Source organism: Camelus ferus, chromosome 12, assembly GCF_009834535.1.
Source record: "Camelus ferus isolate YT-003-E chromosome 12, BCGSAC_Cfer_1.0, whole genome shotgun sequence".
NCBI lineage: Eukaryota > Metazoa > Chordata > Mammalia > Artiodactyla > Camelidae > Camelus > Camelus ferus.
In genome coordinates, this window is record NC_045707.1 from 9,326,009 (window position 1) to 9,345,632 (window position 19,624).

General features: G+C 41.4%; 1 protein-coding gene across 1 annotated transcript in view; it reads left to right on the plus strand.

Annotated features, from left to right (window-relative positions):
- Positions 1–19,624, plus strand: part of ATXN10 (ataxin 10) — a 150,305-nt gene that overhangs the window by 54,529 nt on the left and 76,152 nt on the right. Inside the window, 4 exon segments of the mRNA XM_032493864.1 lie at positions 4,615–4,780; positions 14,751–14,762; positions 14,764–14,860; positions 16,374–16,543. Coding sequence (XP_032349755.1) covers positions 4,615–4,780; positions 14,751–14,762; positions 14,764–14,860; positions 16,374–16,543 — 445 coding nt within the window.

Consider the following 19,624-nt stretch of genomic DNA (forward strand, 5'->3'; position numbering starts at 1 on the left):
CAGCTCACTGCTCACAGACTGTCTGGGAGCGAGAGAGTCTGAGGTCGAGGGGTGAGCTGGGAGCACTGAATGAAACAGCTGGCCGATGAGTTTTGTGCTGGGGGGTGGGGAGGGGGTGGCTTTTTGGCAGGAGCTCCGGGAGTTCTGTGGAGAACTGGAGGCTCTTGGGTTCCCTCTTGACTCGTTTGGGGCAATGGTGGACAATTCTCTGCTCAGAGTTGCACGTTGGCAGATTAATGGGATCGAAAAGATTAGCTTTTCTCAACAGGGATGTATAGTGAATCAGCTTCTTTCCCGTGCATCTGGAATGGTGCTCTGAGAGCGAAGTCAGTCTCAGAATGTTCTCTGTGTTCTGTGATTCAGACGAGGGGTGTCACTGGGGGATTTGGGGGGGGTGCACATTGTGGTGCTGAGTCTCAGTTGGGAACACACATCAGACTCACCTGAGGAGCGCCCACACCCTGGCCCCAACCTACTGAATCAGGATACCCAGGTGGGTTGGGGGCCATCAGATTGAAAAACGTTTGAGGATCCATCATGGAACAGGTAGTGTATTGATTTAGCTCCTGCTTGTGGCTCCTGGGACATCCTTGTGCAGCTCCACCCACCGCCCTCCGTTAGTGCAGGCGTGCACAGGGGGCCGTGCTGTGCGGGCGAGCACGGGGTGGGGGTGCGGTGCTGTGTGGGCGAGCACGGGGGAGGGGGCGGTGCTGTGCGGGCTTTGGAGCTCTTTTTGTGCTTGTTCTTTAGTTGTCACAATTAGTTGCCTCCTTCACCCTGGTAGTTTATTTGGGCTGATTTCTTGGTGAAGATCTTTTGGACACAGAGACAGAATCAATCCACATGGTATGATTCAGCAGAAACGAGAGCCTGTGTTTATACAGATTTCTGGTCACCTTTCCCAGTGAATTGGAGTAATATTTATTTAAACTAACTGCCCTTGGAGAACAGCCACGGTAGTTTTTCAGATTTATAGTCTGTCTAGCGTAGTATCAGGAGCAGAGGCGGGTTGTGCACTCACTGCTTTGGATAAGTTACCTTTTGGAACTGTTTTATCTGCAAAATGAGGATAATCATGGTAGGCACCCCCATGAAATCGTTGTGGTTACTAATTGAAATACGTATGAAGCTCTCAGTGCCTGGCCTGTAATTATCACCCAGTAAATGTGAGTTGCTATTTCTGCTTCCATGGTTCTGCAACCATTACCCCTCCTCCTCTGATGACCTTGACTTTTTCCTGGAGGTAGCATCACTGTCAGGTATGGAGGCAACATATAGCTATTGCCATTTAATCCTTAGAAACACCCTGGGAAACAGGTGTTATTCTTGCCGTTTTTCACGTCGGGGATCTGACCTGAGGCTTTAAAGGTTAAGATACTTGCCCTGCATTACACTAACGTAGCTGAGGTGGTATTTGAATTCAGCCTGTCTGACACCAGAATCAATGATGGTTAGCTTCTTATAACTGTAATTTATTAAGGGACTAGTGGGATTAATTCAGCAACAGCTGTCTGCCTGTGTCTCAGTTAGCTTGTTGTCCAGGGTAATAAAATTTTTGGCCTCGTGGCATGCCATTCAGCAAATTATACACGGGGAGTAGTTCAAATATAAATTCAGAAATTGTTGGAGTTGTCAGCCTTTGGATTTGAATTACAGATATTTTGTTTCCAGAATTGCAGAGTGTTATTTCCTGCCCTAGAATGCTCATAAAACTCACTCTCTCATGCTTTCTCCTTTCTCTTAGCCCCTCACTCCAGTCCTCTCATTGAAAACTTACCCATTTCAGGATGGGGCAGGCATGGCTTTCAGAATTGTAGATGGCATCAATTTAAGCGTAACTTTGTAAGTCTTACTGTAGATTTCCCCCTAAAATCCTTCACATGGACATGCTGTCAGTTTTTTTATGAAGCAGGAATCATAGTTGTGAGACAGAGTTTGTTTAATCAGACGTGAGCTAGATGTGGAGCCAGCGGTTGAGAGAAGACTGTAGGTTGACTCTGAGTCGGGGGTCTGTCTGGTGAGCCTGAGGCTGGGAGTTCAAGTGACGATGCCTGGGTTGAAGGAAGCAAGAGCCCAACCCTGGTGCACCGAGGTTCTGGACAGCTCCTCTCTGACCTCTTCCCCTGAGTCTGCTTGTGGTCTTCACCCCGGGGGACGGATCAGCGAGTGGATGGCGTTTGTTCGCCCACTTGTGTCCTGTTAGGTTTTCAAGGACGTGTTTCGTGTGGTTCCCCGCAGCTGGAAGGAGTAGGGCGTTCCACGCTGTATCCACGCTGACATACATGAAAGGTGCTTTCCGTGACTCTGCAGGACTTTTCAGGACACGCCTGCTTTCTGGACTAGAAATGGGGATGGCAGATGTGATGCACAATTAAAATCAGTGATTTTTTTTTTTAATTTTTATGTTTATTTATTTATTTTTTAATTGAAATGCAGTCAATTACAGTGTGTCAGTCTCCGGTGTACAGCACAGTGTCCCAGTCATGCATTCATACATATATTCATTTTCTAACAAAATCAATGATTCTAGAAAGAAATCTACTGGAGTTAGATGTCCTATGTGTGAGTCCTCTGTTTTAGGAGAAGGATGGGTTTTGATGGTGGCTGGAAGTAGAGGGGGCTGGCGAGGTGGCCAGGGACTCGGGGTGGGAGGGCCCCGCGCACCAGACTGAAGTTTTTAGAGCCCCTCTCCTTCCTTAACAGCGGGAGCCTTTGAGAGTTTTCACTGGCCGATGACTTGAAGTAAGTAGGATCACTTAACGAAGTGTGATTGATTCTCCGATAGTAGTCAAGCCTGGTTTGTATTTTTATATTTTAAAGATTCACTTCTGGTTGTTGTTGCTTTGTGTTTTTTTACTTTTTTCCTTCAAAATCACTCACTACCCATCTCCTTGGATCTCCCATCTTACGATCGCTGGCAGAGTGCAGAAGTGTGTCTGCTGAGCCAGGGGAGGTCTGAGGGGCCGAGCGGCAGGAAGGCGGGAAGTCTGCTTTCACCTTTCCTTTTAGCTTAGCTCCATCTCCCTCAGCAGGTCTCCTTGAATCCTGGGGCCTTCCTGTCACCGCTGGGCCACCTTGATTACTGCCACCCCGGGGTCTCCGTTCTGTCCCCCAGCCTGACTCCTTCAGGATCCGCCTGGTGTTTGGTCCTTGGCCGCAGCTGTGAGCTGTCTGTTTTGTTCCTCATTCCTCTGCAGCCTGTTTGGGTTAGAGTCCACTGGCTGCTAACTTGCCTCACGGAGGAATCACAGCTTCTTACGCCCAGCAATCAGTGCCACACCGCCCCGTGCAGAAGGAATATTTTCAGAGCACACATTTGGGTTCCCTTTGAATCACACTTAGTAGGTGACCTGTTCCTAGCACTCCCAGGAGGCCGTCCAGCTCAGGGAGAGCGATGGCCTGGCTCTGTGGTCACAGCAGCCCCGTTCATTTCCCAAGATTATGTGTGAATAAGAGAGAACAAAAATATCCTAATACTGAGCTGTATGTTGTCTTCTGTGCTCAGTTGTGGGGTCATTTGTTTTCTTTATTTTGGATTAATCCTTGCTCTAGGAAATCTGAGATTTTAGGAGTTTTGAAAATCTCTAAGGTTTGAGGATGGTTCTAACAGACTGATGGTCTTTCCCAGCATTTGGCCAGAATACAGGAAAAGCTCAGCATGTTTTATTTTCCACTTGAAGTAGTAAACAATTCTTATTTTTTTCTTAGTGAGAAATGCTCCCTGCCTAATGCAGATGTGTTTTCTCCCATTTGCTAGGGCATTTTAGATACTCGTATCCTCTCTCGTGTAGAAATAAATGAGAATTACGCATATCAGATGTGATCTCAATCAGAACATGATTTTGAGAAACGCCCTGCCTGTTTGACTTTGATTTTGCTGGGTGGATTGCTCTTTGCATGATTACCTCTTCCTGGGACAAGGAAAGAGATTGAATAGAAATACCTGCCTGATAATGTAAATATTAAAGTAAAAATGGCATGGGTTTGGTCTTCAGATTCATGTTCTTATAAAGTAAAATAATGAAACAAACAAAAAAGCCAACCTCCACAAGAAAGACACTAACGTGAGTGGTTACGTCCCCTGCCCCAGGAGTCGGAGGCGGAATCCTGTGTGTGTGTGACTCTGGGAAAGGAAATTAATTAGCCTCACTCAGCCTCGTTTACCCACCTTTAACTGTCAGGGCTAGCGACAGTGCCTGCCTCAGGAAGTTTTTATGTAGATTAAATGAGAAAATGTGTGTAAAATGCTTAGCCCTACAGGAAGCAGTGAATGAATGTCAGTACACCTAACTCTGCTACTGTTACTATGGTGGATGCGTTGTAAACCTTAATTGGACAGCATTTCCGAGATGCGGAATTGCTCCAGGGCTCAAAGCAATGGATATAAAAAGGTGCTTGTTTCTGTGGCCAAGTCACGTCAAAGAAATAAAGATTTTTTAAAAATAGGTAATTGAGGAAGATTAATTGTATTCACAAAAAATGTTTTCCCTAGCTAGGCATTATAAACAAGTAAAGAATTTTAAAATAATCTCTTAGGATGGTCTCTGTAAGTATTTTTACTGTGGTGCAGTTTCAGCGTTACATGTTCACGTGAAAACCTCTTCTGTGTTACAGAGTTACGCTGTTGGACCTTATGATAGCCAAGATAATGGGGGACGAGCCGCTGACCAAGGATGACATCCCGGTGTTTTTGAGCCATGCCGAGCTGATTGCAAGCACTTTTGTGGACCAGTGCAAGATTGTGCTAAAATTGACCTCTGAGCAGCACACTGACGATGAGGTAAGAACAGATTTCATGGTCCTGGATGAGGGGAGAGCAGATAGATTTTCTAACTCAGCAAGGTCCTTAAGAAAAGAGCTTTAAAGCCAGTTACATAAGTAACGTATCTGCTGTGGACTGAACGTCTGTGGGTGCTCACTCAGAAGTCCCCGTGTGGGAAACGTGGTGGCCGAGGGGATGGTGTTAGGAGCTGAAGATGAAGTGGGTTAGTGCTTTTATAAAAGACGCCTCAGGAAGATCCCGCACCCCTTCCGCACGTGAGGTCACGGCGAGAGGCTGACCTCCTGCAGCCTAGAAGCGGGCCTTCCGCAGAGCCAGCCGCGCTGGCACCCTAACCTTGGACTTCCAGACTCCAGAACTGTGGGAAATAAATGTTTGTTGTTTACAAGCCACCCAGTCTGTGGTGTTTTGTCACAGCAGCCCGAGCTAAGACAGCATCCTTATTTGAGAACAGGACAGAAATGCAGATAAGGGGAAACTGCCCTTATTCTTACCATCCAGAGTTAATGACTTAAAATAAATGGTAGTTAGTCCATCCTTCTAGGCAGATAACATCAGGTGTGTATGTGTATACACGCGCGCACACACGCGTATGCACGCGCGCGCTTATTAAAAATGAAATCATTCAGTGCCACCTGTTTGTAAGTTCCTGTTTTTTCTTCACCTGAATGTGAGCTTCATGAGGGCAGAGTTTTGACTGTTATGTTCATAGAACTGTGTACACAGTGGGCCCTTGGTGAATGTTTGCTGGATGCGTAAACAAACAGTACAGAGTGAATGTCTCAAAAATGCTGGTGGAGCATTCAGTCAAGAATTTACCGTAATTATTTGTTCAGCTCTCTGTAGTTGGACCCATAGGTTGTTCTTACTTCTATTATAATTAGTGCTATAATATGTCTTTGTACATTTTTTAATTCTCCTCAAGTCTACCCTAGACTCCAGAGGTCTTTTCTGTACCAAGGGGATGGACACTAGCATGCAGTCATTCGGTTCCCCTCCTCTTTACTTCAGGAATTTTCTTTATTTTTGTGTACTCCTGCCATCCCTTCTGTCTTAAAGTTAGAATTGTTCTTTCTCTGGAATACTACTCAGCAGTTAAAAAGGAGTGCACTTCTGATATGACAACAGAGATGGATCTCAAACATACTGAGTGGAAAAAGCCTAGAGAACGTTCTGTATGATTCCATCTCTAGGAAATTCTGCAGCAGGTGAAACTTATGATAATGACGAAGCAGGTCAGGTGTCCCCGGGGCTGGAAGTGGAGGGGTGCTGCTGACGGCCTGGGGACATGGGGGAACGTTTTGGGTAATAGCAGTGTATGCATTGCCGTGGACATCGACACCATTCTGTACTTTACACTTTGGATAGATATTTTTTATTGCATATAAAATTGGTTTATGCACATGCCAGAACATAATTGAGGGGTCCTTTGCACGCTGAGAGGAGTGAGTAGAGAGGGAACCACTTGGGCAGACAGGTGGGAATAGGTGGGCAGGGCTGCTCTTTGACAGACCCATCCACTCGCTGTGTCCACATGCGAAGGCGGGGGCTGTGGGCACTGACCCAGAGCTTTTCCTGGGGACTCGTGTGTGGGACCTGGTGAGGGTGTTAACTCCCAGAGGGAACACAGGCTGTGACTGTGACTGTTCCACCATGGGAACTGTATTTCCTCCTCTGTAAAGACACTTTTTTCCAAGTCCTTTCGCTATTGATTTTCTGTGCTGTGTCGTACAGGCCATACGTGGTCTCCCCTGGTGAGGTCAGTATTTTAATTCTCATTTCTGGGGTAGAGGAGGGGAAAGTTACTCACAGGTTTCTTTCCTTTCTGGTGACAGATTTGCCTCTGTTTCCAACAGGAGGAGCAGTGAGCTGTGCTGCAAGAAAGTTTAAAAATGAATTTTCTAGGAGACAGAAAAAATGAAGTGAAACTTTGGACTTGTTAACTCACAGCTTTCAGAACAGAATGACTGTGAACTAGTGTCCCTCCCCTAAGTAAAGAAAAGACCTAAGGGTCTAGGGTAGGCTTGAGGAGAATTTACACTTTTTCAAGGCACTTACGTTCATAGTACAGATGATTTCAGTACTATAATAAGTTACCGTGATGTAACTTTTTATGTTTAGGAAAAATAACTTTTTTCAAACTTTTTTCTTTAAAATTGGGGGGAATTATTAGGAGGAATTATTATGTATTAATAGATAGAAAATTATAGATAGGTTTTTAAAAAGCCCAAATCGTTCGCTTTGAAAATTCATTGATCTGTTGTCTCATGACTTATACATATTAATGTGTGTATGTTATTCTTTAAGTTAGAAGTTAAAAAAATAGTAGTTTTAAAAAATTGAAGTATAGTTAATTTACAACCATAGTTGTTTTTAAGAAGACCCTTACCTCAGTATTTAATGTGCCATAAACCCAGTGGTATACTAGAGCTGGCCTGTACCTGTTGCAGAAAAATGTGTTACAGCTCCATGTGACAGCTCAGCTGTGACAGCAACCTGCATCCGGGCGAGGGACCAAGCAGCACGTGGAGAGCTGGGGAATTCAGGTTTATTACGCCAGCAGGCCCACAGGAGTTAGCATTTCAAGCTTTGGATGCCGTCAGTAGGTTTACACAGGCTTTTATAGGCTGCCAGTCTACACTTTGCAACGTCATATGCAAATAAGGTATAACAGAAGTTGACTAATTAGGAACAAGCTTTGTAGAAATGGACCAATCAGGAGGGAGAGAAATAACCAATCAGGAGTGAGGGAAATGGACCAATCAGGAGTGAGCTCCATGCAAATGAAGCACTACAAATGGACCAATCAGGAGTTAGCTCAGGGAACCAATAGAATTTTAGGGGTAAGTTCCACTTTCCTAGAAGTTAGCCGTTTCAGAGGCAAAAAGTGAGCTAGAGCCACTGCGCCAGGGAACCTAGTGGTGCTGGCAGGAGAGCAGCGGCCCTGCTGGGGGTCCTGCCAGTCTTTTTTATGGGGCTTCCCACTTCATACCAACTTCTGAGAGTCAGTTATTAAGTATTCAGATTGGTGAGCTGGTGGTTAAACTCTTGGTAGCGAGAAGTCCGCCATGGGGGAAGTCTTACACCGTGGAGACCTTTCGCTTCTGCCTCCTCCTCCTTCCCCCCGGCCAGTTTACCAGCAAACACCAGCCTTACCCAGTTGTGACATTCTTAGGACAAGATGTTCAATAAAGTTCTCAGAATGCTGTGACCTAAAAATCAGAGTGAAAATCTGTTTTTAATTCATGTAATTGGCTTTAGAATTCTGAGGTTTTATTCATGTGTCCCTTTACACACGTGGTCTTTGGTTCTCACGCTAATGTGCGCGTTTCTGCCTTTTGGCGTGTCCTGCTGTGCTACTTGTTTCTAATTCTTTGTGTATTTTTGTCTGTTCTTATTATGCTTATTTTTTAAGATTTAGGAGTCAGTTTAGCTTCATCTTGCATCTCAGTCTTGTCACTTGTAGTGAAACTTGCCTTTCTTACAAAATCTTTTCTTTGTTGTAAGAAAAAGTAATTCAAGCCAAAGTCAATGAAACAAAAAGTTAAGAACGTCTCATTTTTGCCCATCCCCCACCTGTTTTCTACAGACATATCAGCATATGCTTTTTTCTTTTCCTTCCAAAGGTTTTTTTGTATATACACACCTGTACATTTTTGTTACCTTTTTTAAACACATTACTACATATTCTATCCTAATTTAACTTCTTTTTTTCTGATACTCTGATGTATCTGACACTTCAACACATGTATGTATACTCATCTCATTCTTTTTAATAGTTGAATCATGTTTCACTATATAGACTTCTATGTGTAAATTTTTTCATCTGTTCTCCATAGATGTACATATGAGTTCCCTCCAGGTTTGTTTTTTAAAAAATCTTTACTATAGTGAACATTCTTGTACAAATATCTTTGCAATTTTGGACAAGTAGATCTGGGATTATAAATTCCTGGGAGTTGGATTCCTGGGTCAGAAAGAATACATTCATTTAAAATTTGTAAGAGATATTTCTAAATGACACACCAGAGAGCACAAGCATATGCAGGTCTGCAACCTTTCACTAATCTAATTATCATTTTTCTTTCAGTGACCAATACTTTGTTTTCCATATTAGATTACCTTTTAAAATATATTTATTAATGAGCATTTTTAGAAAATTAATCTTTTATCACAAATATAAGAACCCCCCATGGTTAATTTTTTTTGCCTGAATTTATTTATGGTATTTTCAGCCTGTTAGGAGTTTGTTTTTAATCTAGGTAGGCTTATCAGTTTTATCCTTACGGCTTCTGAATTTTTTCCCCACATATTTAGTAAAACCTTCTCCCCTTAGATTGTGGAAATACACACCTGTATATTCTAGTTCTTTAAGTATTTTGTCTGCATTTTTAATTAACCTAAAATATATTTTTGTATATTATTGAGCAAATAATAAAAAAAAGTATAGAATTGAGCAAATATGTGTCTTTTAACTCTGCAAGATTATATAATCTTTGGTGGAAGACTGCTTGGGTTTGAACCTTGATTTCTTCCATTGCTGGTGTGTGATCTTGGAAGTTATTTACCTTTTTCATGTCCCAATTTCTCTACCTGTAAAATGAATTGTATTTTAATACAAGCATTTGGTATACTGACTGGCACGCAGTTAGCGTCCCCTAAATGCTAGCTGTTAATTACTGTATACGTGCCATTTAGTGAACAGTCTCTTCCTTCCTACTGATTTTAATGCTCCCCAAATCGTATGTTAAATTCTTTTTTTTTACAGCTTGACATTTAGTTTTATTTTTTAAACATTTTTTATTGATTTATAATCATTTTACAATGTTGTGTCAAATTCCAGTGCTTAGCACAATTTTTCAGTCATTCATGGACATATGCACACTCATCGTCACGTTTTTTTCTCTGTGAGCTACCGTAACGTTTTGTGTGTATTTCCCTGTGCTATACAGTATAATCTTGTTTATCTGTTCTACAGTTTTGAAATCCCAGTCTATCCCTTCCCACCCTCCGCCCCCCTGGCAAATACAAGTCTGTATTCTATGTCTATGAGTCTATTTCTGTCCTGTATTTACGCTTTGTTTTTTTGTTTGTTTGTTTTTGTTTTTGTTTTTTAGATTCCACATATGAGCAATCTCATATGGTATTTTTCTTTCTCTTTCTGGCTTACTTCACTTAGAATGACATTCTCCAGGATCATCCATGTTGCTGCAAATGGCGTTATGTTGTCAGTTTTTATGGCTGAGTAGTATTCCATTGTATAAATATACCACATCTTCTTTATCCAGTCATCTGTTGATGGACATTTAGGCTGTTTCCATGTTTTGGCTATTGTAAATAGTGCTGCTATGAACATTGGGGTGCAGGTGTCATCCTGAAGTAGGGTTCCTTCTGGATATATGCCCAGGAGCGGGATTCCTGGGTCATACGGTAAGTCTATTCCTAGTCTTCTGAGGAATCTCCACACTGTTTTCCACAGTGGCTGCACCAAACTGCATTCCTACCAGCAGTGTAGGAGGGTTCCCCTTTCTCCACAGCCTCTCCAGCATTTGTCATTTGTGGATTTTTGAATGACGGCCATTCTGACTGGTGTGAGGTGATACCTCATTGTAGTTTTGATTTGCATTTCTCTGATAATTAGTGATATTGAGCATTATTTCATGTGCCTTTTGATCATTTGTATGTCTTCCTTGGAGAATTGCTTGTTTAGGTCTTTTGCCCATTTTTGGATTGGGTTGTTTATTTTTTTCTTACTGAGTTGTATGAGCTGCTTATATATTCTGGAGATCAAGCCTTTGTCGGTTTCATTTGCAAAAATTTTCTCCCATTCTGTAGGTTGTCTTTTTGTTTTACTTATGGTTTCTTTTGCTGTGCAGAAGCTTTAAGTTTCATTAGGTCCCATTTGTTTATTCTTGCTTTTATTTCTTCTAGGAGAAAATTTTTGAAATGTATGTCAGATAATGTTTTGCCTATGTTTTCCTCTAGGAGGTTTCTTGTATCTTGTCTTATGTTTAAGTCTTTAATCCATTTTGAGTTGATTTTTGTATATGGTGTAAGGGAGTGTTCTAGCTTCATTGTTTTACATGCTGCTGTCCAGTTTTCCCAACACCATTTGCTGAAGAGACTGTCTTTATTCCAATGTATATTCTTGCCTCCTTTGTCAAAGATGAGTTGACCAAAAGTTTGTGGTTTCATTTCTGGGCTCTCTATTCTGTTCCATTGGTCTATATGTCTGTTTTGGTACCAATACCATGCTGTCTTGATGACTGTAGCTCTATAGTATTGTCTAAAGTCTGGGAGAGTTATTCCTCCAGCCTCTTTCTTTCTCTTCAGTAATGCTTTGGCAATTCAAGGTCTTTGATGGTTCCATATAAATTTTATTATGATTTGTTCTAGTTCTGTGAAATATGTCCTGGGTAATTTGATAGGGATTGCATTAAATCTGTAGATTGCCTTGGGCAGTGTGACCATTTTAACAATATTGATTCTTCCAATCCAAGAGCATGGGATATCTTTCCATTTTTTAAAGTCTTCTTTAATTTCCTTCATCAATGGTTTATAGTTTTCTGTGTACAATTCTTTCACCGCCTTGGTTAGATTTATTCCCAGATATTTTATTACTTTGGGTGCTGTTTTAAAGGGGATTGTTTCTTTACTTTCTTCTTCTGTTGATTCATCGTTAGTGTAAAGAAATGCAACTGATTTTTGAACGTTAATTTTGTAACCTGCTACCTTGCTGAATTCTTCAATCAGCTCTAGTAGTTTTTGTGTACCTTTTAGGGTTTTCTATGTATAGTAACATGTCGTCGGCATATAGTGACACTTTTACCTCTTCTTTTCCAATTTGGATCCCTTTTATTTCTCTCTCTTGCCTGAATGCTGTGGCTAGGACTTCTAGGACTATGTTGAATAGGAGTGGTGATAGTGGGCATCGCTAAATTCTTAATATGCTTTTGGATCCCTTTCTGGCTTTGTGACTTTTTGCAGAGGAAACCAGTAAGATATTAACAACTGCTAAAGAAGTCAAAGAGCCACATGTTTATATGCGATAAAGGAATGCTGAAATGAACTTACAGAGAGGTGCGAAAACTGGTCTATGCACAAGGCGATAATTAATTGCATGCCAGCCAGACAGAAGTAACCCGCATTTCTGCAGACAAGTATCATTTGTATTGGTATCTGTTTTCCGCAGCTTATGAGCATTAAATGATAAGGTTAACCCAGACCGGTGATCCAGACAGTAGGCTCATCTTTGTTTTCCTTTTATCCACTTCAAAATCTTGTCCCTTTAATTTGCCTGCATCTTTTCCCCCTGGTGCCTGACTTAGTGAATATACTTTTACAGTACTTACAAATAGTGGAAGGGCATCTCACTTATTCCTCTTTATTTTTTAAGAGAATATTTTTTTCCTGCCTGTTATTTCATTATTAGTTTCCAGATGCTGATTAGAAACACTTTATTAGTAAAAGGATTCTAGTGATGAAAATTGGAGACGTGTTAGGTGGGGATAGATTAATTTTCTTTTGGGTTTATTTCAGGTAATATCATAGAATTTAGGAGCCGGAAGGAAACTTTTATATCACTGCTTCCAACCTCTAACTTCCTTTTTTCTTCTTATTATGAAAAATTACAAGCGTAGACTAAGAGAAAAAAATGTCCCAAAACCCCGTCACCCAGCTCCGGCACTTGTCAGTCACCAGTCTAGTTTCATCCGCAGTCCCACCTGCTCTTACGCCAGTTGCCCCGGATTCAAACACAGCTCCCATATATTTTATCCGTTGTCTCTAAAAGATAAGGAGTCTTCATACGTAAGTAAAATACAGTTAGCCCATCAGAAAAATTAACATCAAATAAGCAGTATCCAAACATTCCACATTATCTGAGAGCTGCTTTCAGGTTTGTTTCTTTGAATCGGATACAAGTGAGGGCACTGCAGGAGGTTGCTGTGTCTCAGGTCTCCTCTGAGATACAGGTTCCCCGTACCTCCTCCTCCTCGTTTTTTCCTTCCTCCGTTGCTCACTGTTTGCTGAACTGCAGTGTTTCTTCCCTGCGGTTGGATTTGTGGTGAGTGTATCTCGGTGGTGGGGCTTAATGTACCCTTGTCTTCCTTGTGTTTTCTGCAAGCAATAATTCCTTCCAGAGGCTTGTTCAGATTCAAGTCCGTTTTATTATTTTTTTCTTTCCAGTGTATTTTATCGTTGGTAATAAATACTTCCATCAAGAGGTGTATAATGTCTGGTTGTCTTTTTTTTTGTGGTGTTCCCAGTTGTCCATGCTTATTACCCAGATCCGTTCATTCTTTGGGGTTGTGAAATGGTGGTGCTCGGACTCGGTCGATCATTTTTCGTTTTTTTAGCTGGAATATTTTATAAAGAGAAGCTTCTCCTAATCAGCTATTAGGTTATACAAGGTACATTTTGATTATGAAAAGCAGAATGAATGCTTAATTTTTTTTCCCACTTTGATTACCAATCTTCAGTTTATTGAGCTGGTTTTGTGGCATCGTCCAAAGATGATGAGTGAGTTGTTTCAGTTCAACTTAATCATTATGAGGTCATGGCTTAAAAGCCACTTGACTTGTTTTCAGTCATTTTAGCTATAATTCTTCCTAATGTTCTAATGAGCCATTGCTGGCTAGTGAGCGTCTCTGCAGGTTGCTGACATGTCGTCCTGACACGCTGTGAGTGGTCTCTGACAGCCGTCTTGCTATTTGGCATGACAGGATGTCCAGGCCAGTCTTGTATGTGCCCTGCCCCAGACCTGCAGCCAATCAATCAGCCGTTTCTTGATGGAGAAGTGGCATCTGAAGATGACGGTCTGGGCCACTGCTCAGCTAACAGAAGAGCGTGCTGACTTTGCTTGAGCCTTTTCAGCATGGTGCTAATTTCAGACTTTCTAGTCTAGGTGTTTCCCCCGACTTTTTAACTAGCAAGTGAAAGCTGTTAAGCAAAATTAAAGTTACGAGGTGTGAAAAATGTGTGTTTCTTACTGTTTGAGATTTCAGAGTGTATATTAAAATATTACCTTTAAATTTCCTAATTGGAGAATAATGAATACACTCTTAGAATTTTAAAAAGGAAGTAATTTTTCTTTTAAGGAATGTTATCTTTATGACCTAAATTTGGGGGGGAGGGGATAGTTCAACTGGTAGAGTGCATGCTTAGCATGCACAAAATCCTGGGTTCAGTCCCCAGTACCTCCTCTATAAATAAATAAATAGACCTAATTACCTCCCTCCACCAAAAAAATACAATATTTGAAAAAAGAACTTACGACCTAAATTTATATTATTTACCTCATTTTGTCAAATAATGTGTACTTTAAAAATGAAATTTACAAATCTGTGCAAAAATTGCATTTACAAATTTTATTTAGACTACCTCATGCCATGCAGTTGGTAGTTCCTTGATCATGTAATCTATTTGATAATAAATTATTTAGTAATTATGTGAACTAACATTTTCAAATGTTATCTTTTCCAGCCTACCAAGATATTGCATATAGGTTTATATTTACCCAGGAATAATCCAAGTTCTTGCAGCCTGAGTGCTTTCAACCACAGCGTTTTACAGAATTCCTGTGGACAAGAAATTAATGTATTTCATGGGATATTTGTATCTTTAAAGTAGAACTTGCTTGCTGGGAACGCTTTAAAAAGAAAGTATTTGCATAAATGTTATGTACATAGCTAGTAATTTTGAACATTTATTCCACTATTGGAAGGTATTTTTGCTTGAATAAGAACTTTTCTGACTCTTTGCTCCAAGGACACATCATCTCTCATCCTTCTCGGCAGATGTTTGCTGTACGTGTTTAATACTTCTGTTTTGTTCTTGCTGGTTGTTTCTCTTTCAAGATGTGTTAAAAGCACTTTCTCTTTAATATTTTTTCTAATGTTTCATTCTCCTGGAGTTATTTATAACAGATCATTTAACTTGCCTTAAACGCCATGTTTTCTTTTACTTTTAGGAGGCACTGGCCTACAATTAGGCTTCTTGATGTCCTGTGTGAAATGACTGCTAACACGGACCTGCTCGGCTATCTGCAGGTTTTTCCTGGCCTGCTGGAAAGAGTGGTTGGTGAGTAGAAATATCACACATATTACTGTTTTTAATTTTAAAAAAATCTTTGACTTGTACTGTAGTGTAAGTTCAAACACAGCCCCTTAATTTTCAGTGTATTGGTGTACTTTTTAGTTTTGGGGGGATAATTTTCTTGGAAGGAACAGCAACGTTCTGGTGACAGCTCAGGCCGTTGCCACGCACCTGCTGCTGAACTTGTGCTGCCTGCTCAGTAGGTGAGGATGCTCTCCACGGGGTGCACGCAGTGGGTGCTTCGTCAGCTGTGGCTGTGATGGGGATGGTGGGGGCTTGTGGGGGTGGTGGGGTGGTTAGGACAGTGACAGGGGGGGTTGGACCATGATGGCGATTTTTATATTTCTATAGTTTTACCAAATTTGTTAGTAAATTTTTCCCAGTTATACTATGGAACATGAAGCATAGTGCCTCATATACATAGTAATTATGTATTCAGTCCTTATAAAAAAAACTGTTTTAAACAAGAATCCGTTGTTTGAAGTATTACCATCTTTGCTAAAAAACTGTTTGCAAAATAATTCACGTACAACCTGTTCCTTGTGGTTAGCCAGGCGTATGGTTGCTGTTCACTGTTTGCTATTTTTTTCTTTAAAAAAAGACTGTTCTTATTCCGGAGACCCATATGCTAATAAGAAAGATGAATTTGTGTCTAGATGGGTAGATGAGTTAGCAGTGAGCTGTAGAAGGTGTTTAGAATCTCTTGTCAGTGTCTGATTTTGAATGCAGTGCCTTTAGCGATAGTTAAAGTCAGACATCACAAACCCGAGCAGCGGAACATCGTGGAAGAAGCAGGTGTTTGGGGCAAACGTGCGTTGTCAGCTCAACTGTGCCAAATGACTGACTTCTCTGAGCCTGATTTCTTCATTATAAAATTGAGAAAGTGACCTGCCTTTAGTAACTTTGTGGAGAGGATTAAATGAGATAACGTAGGAGCACTTATAAAGCTTCGGGAAGATCGTCTACTTTCATAGGCTGCCTCGAAGCATTTCGTAGAGTATAACAGAATCGAATTCATTCCTTCTGAGTGTAGCCAAAAATAGACAAACGGATTGCACAGGCTGCCTTCAGATGATCTGGACCCTGAGGGAAACATCAGCGCGCCGCATGGTTTCTGTCACAGGCTGGTTGCCGACAGGTGCCGCGTTTTAGACTTAGCTGACTGTAGTCGTCGCACACGTTCCTTCAGAAAGAAGTTGGAATTGGAAACTTTTTTCTAAGAAAGATGGTGGGAATTTTTTAGCTAACTTTTCTTTGTGGATAAATAGCAAATCAGAGTTGGGGTAATCTTGATGGCTTGTCTCCCCTAAACAGAGCCATGAAAAGTTCTAAAGGAAAAAGCAGAGGAAGCTTCTTACCATTATTTTAAAGAACGCGTTCACTGCTCTACTTTTGTTTTATTTCAATCCATTAAAATAAGTTAGATTTGTTAATGGAAAACTAGGCTAAAACACTGAAATTTTTCTACGGAAAATGAAGTTTATTCTTGCTGTTGTAGATCTTTTACGGCTGATCCATGTAGCTGGCAGTGACACCACGAACATCTTCAGCACCTGCGCTTGCATAAAGGCAGAAGGTGACATCTCAAATATGGCTGAGGGGTTCAAGTCTCATCTCATTCGGCTGATTGGAAATCTGTGCTACAAGAATAAAGACAATCAAGACAAGGTAGGATGGCTCCTCAGTATGCATCATACATATATGGCTTTATTTAGAATATCAAATACAGGGTTTAGAATTATTCCCTTTGGGGAATGAAAGCTTGAGGTGCTGAGAAAATAGCTTGAGGCTTGTGTATATATTACCACAGAGGAACATAATATGTCGTGCTTGTCTGTATTAGGGTTTGTAGTTTGTAATTTTGCATTGTATTTGTCTTCAGTGTGTTTGAGCCAGTCTCCTTTCTTTTAAATAGTCAATGTTTGTCCTAAGCCTGTGCATTTAAACATTACTATTTATTGATGGAGAACAATGAATGGAAAACAAAGCCTAGAAATTTTCGGACACATGGTAGACATTTAATAAACAGTAATTTTTATTGACCATTATCTTAAGAAAAAACAAAGTCTTTAACTTGCATCTGTGCCCTACATTTATGGATCATAGCACCACAGGCACTTCTTCCAGACGTTTTGAAATGGACGTAATATTTAAGTATTAAGTCTTTGAAAACCCAGTAGACTGCCATTGGAAACCTCTTTTGTGCTGAATAACTTAGGGGTAATTATACTGATACTGTGAGAGGGTGGTAAAAAAGACGGCCGCAGAACTGGACCACACGCTTCACACTGAACGAGCCTGCCTGTATCTTTCTAGAGTTTTACTTGGCGTGGCGTTTGTTTTGCTTCATCAAATACTGAATATACGTGTGGCGGTTGCTACTTTTCCAAAATGGCTGCAAAAATATCCCCTGCTCTGCATGTCTTCCTGCAGTGTGACTTTGCCACTCCCCCATCAGGGGTTAGATTTATTTTTCCATCCTCTTGAATCTAAATGACTAAAGCCCTGTGACTGCTTTGAATAATAAAACATGGTGGGAGTGATCCTATACCGTTTCTGGCATAGCCCGTGACTGGTCTGGCCGATTTCATACCCAGCCTCTTAGAAGCCAGTCCCCATGTAAGAACTGCACATTCCCTGAGATCACCATGGAGCACCTGAGATCACCGAGTCCTCGTGGAGAGGCCCTGGAGGATGAGACGCAGTGAAGTGAGAGAAAGGCGCTAGTCGGGGAACACCAAGGCACCAGGCGTGTGAGCAAGGAAAACTATCTTGGAACTTGGGCAGTTGCTCGGCTCCTTAGTTCCAAGCTTGGTTGCTCAGTTGCCCAGCTGATGCCACGTGAATCAGGGACAGCCTGCCTGCCAAAGCTCTTTCTGAGTTCATGACCCAGTGCATTGTGAGAAAAAGTAAAAAATCGGGAAAATAATAAGTTGTGTCGATTTTGCTTCTGTTACTAGCCTCGTAAGCTACTATTGGACTGATTCTCCTGCAAATAATGATTATTAACTGGACAAAAGACAGCTATGTGAAGACACTCAAATTTGACACAAACTGGTAGATCTGAGAGTTGAATTAACACTTGGAAGAGGGGCACCGCAGGGAGTGTGTCATGCAGGGCAGTTAAAACTGACAGAAAATCTGTAGTTCTTTTAGCTTGAAGGGTGAAAGGACAGTTTGGAGCAACCACAGCCATTGGAAAGTGAAGGGGAGAATCCCGGAAAGGAGAAAGCGAACGCCAAATTTCGTGACCAGTTACCTAAATCTCTGCTGATACCTTCATCAGAGATGCACGGGGCAGGCTCCAAGCACCAAAACTAAGGATAAGATAATTGTACTGAGATTTGAGCTGCCGCCCTGGAGTTTACAGTAAAAATCCAACCAAGATAATTACCTGCTAAAACCAAAATACCAATATTCTTTAGAAGAATATAATACAGTCTAGAGTTTTCTACAGCATAGCATTCACAATGGCCAAGGTACAGTCCAAACTTACTTGAAACACAGGAAGATATGATCCATTATGAAGACAACAAATACCATGGAGACTCACTGTGTGATGACACAGATGTTGGGTTTGGCAGACAAGGATTTTAAAGCAATTGTAATTATGCTCAAAGATATAAAGGAAAATATGCTTTGGATGAATGAAAAGACAGCATATCTCAGCAGAGAAATAGAAACTGTAAAAAAAGAACCAAATGGAAGTTCTCAAGCTGAAAAATACAGTACCCAAATAAAATGTAAAATTTTTACTGAGCGAGGTTGACACCTCAGTAGGGATGACAGAGTGAAGAGTCGGTACTTGGGGACAGATCAGTAGACGTCATCCAGTCTGAAGAACAGAGGAGAGAAAAGATTGAAAACAAAACGGCCATATGAAGATGCTAAGTTTTGATGACTGGAATAATTCCTACAGGACATGGCACAGAACTAAATGCCGGATAATTTGCTCTCTTATTATTCTTGTAAACCATTTTGATGACTCCTCATCTTCAAGCAGGTGTGGATAGAAGACTGCTAATCTCCCCTCGGAAAATTACTGGGCTGAGTTTTGTAGGAAAAAGTCGGTAGACAATAAAACACCTTTACCTTTTTAATGCCCACGACTGCCGTGCTTGAGAAGCACAAAAGAGGTGGTTTTCTTGTGTTTAGTTCTTTTGTTGCTAATTTGGGTTTGCCTCTTAAGGAACAAAATGTAGTAACCCTTGAAGGGCTTATGAAATAACTCCCCGAAGTCAGGATCAGGTTGCTCAGTAAGTAAACATGGAGTGTGCCCAGTGCCGCCGTGGAGAGGTCGCGGGGCTCGCAGGAAGTCAGTGCTGTGTTCCTTCACGTGTGTAGGTGCTAATGGCACTGCTGACTTCTGACACACTCTTGAAGGTAGGAAGGAGTTCATTCTTTGAGTATAAGAATGCCTCTGTTTCTCCTACTTGTTAACCTGTGCCAACAGAAAGCCTTAACCTGAAAGCATCACGTCTGGGATTTTTTTTCCTCCTTTGGAAGAATCTTAACACACCATCATAACCTGGCAGCCAGATCCCGATTTAATCCAGGTATTGCAGACACTGGCCTCGCTCCCTGTGGCCTCAGAGGGTGGCGTTCACGAGCACTTGGCGACCTTGGTTAGTCTTGGAGAAGCGGGGAATGGGTGATCACGTAGCGGGTCTTTGTCACTATGCTCTTAACTTTCACTGTATTGCCTGGATGGCTGTTGTCCCCTGTCCACATAAACTGGGGCCTAAGGGG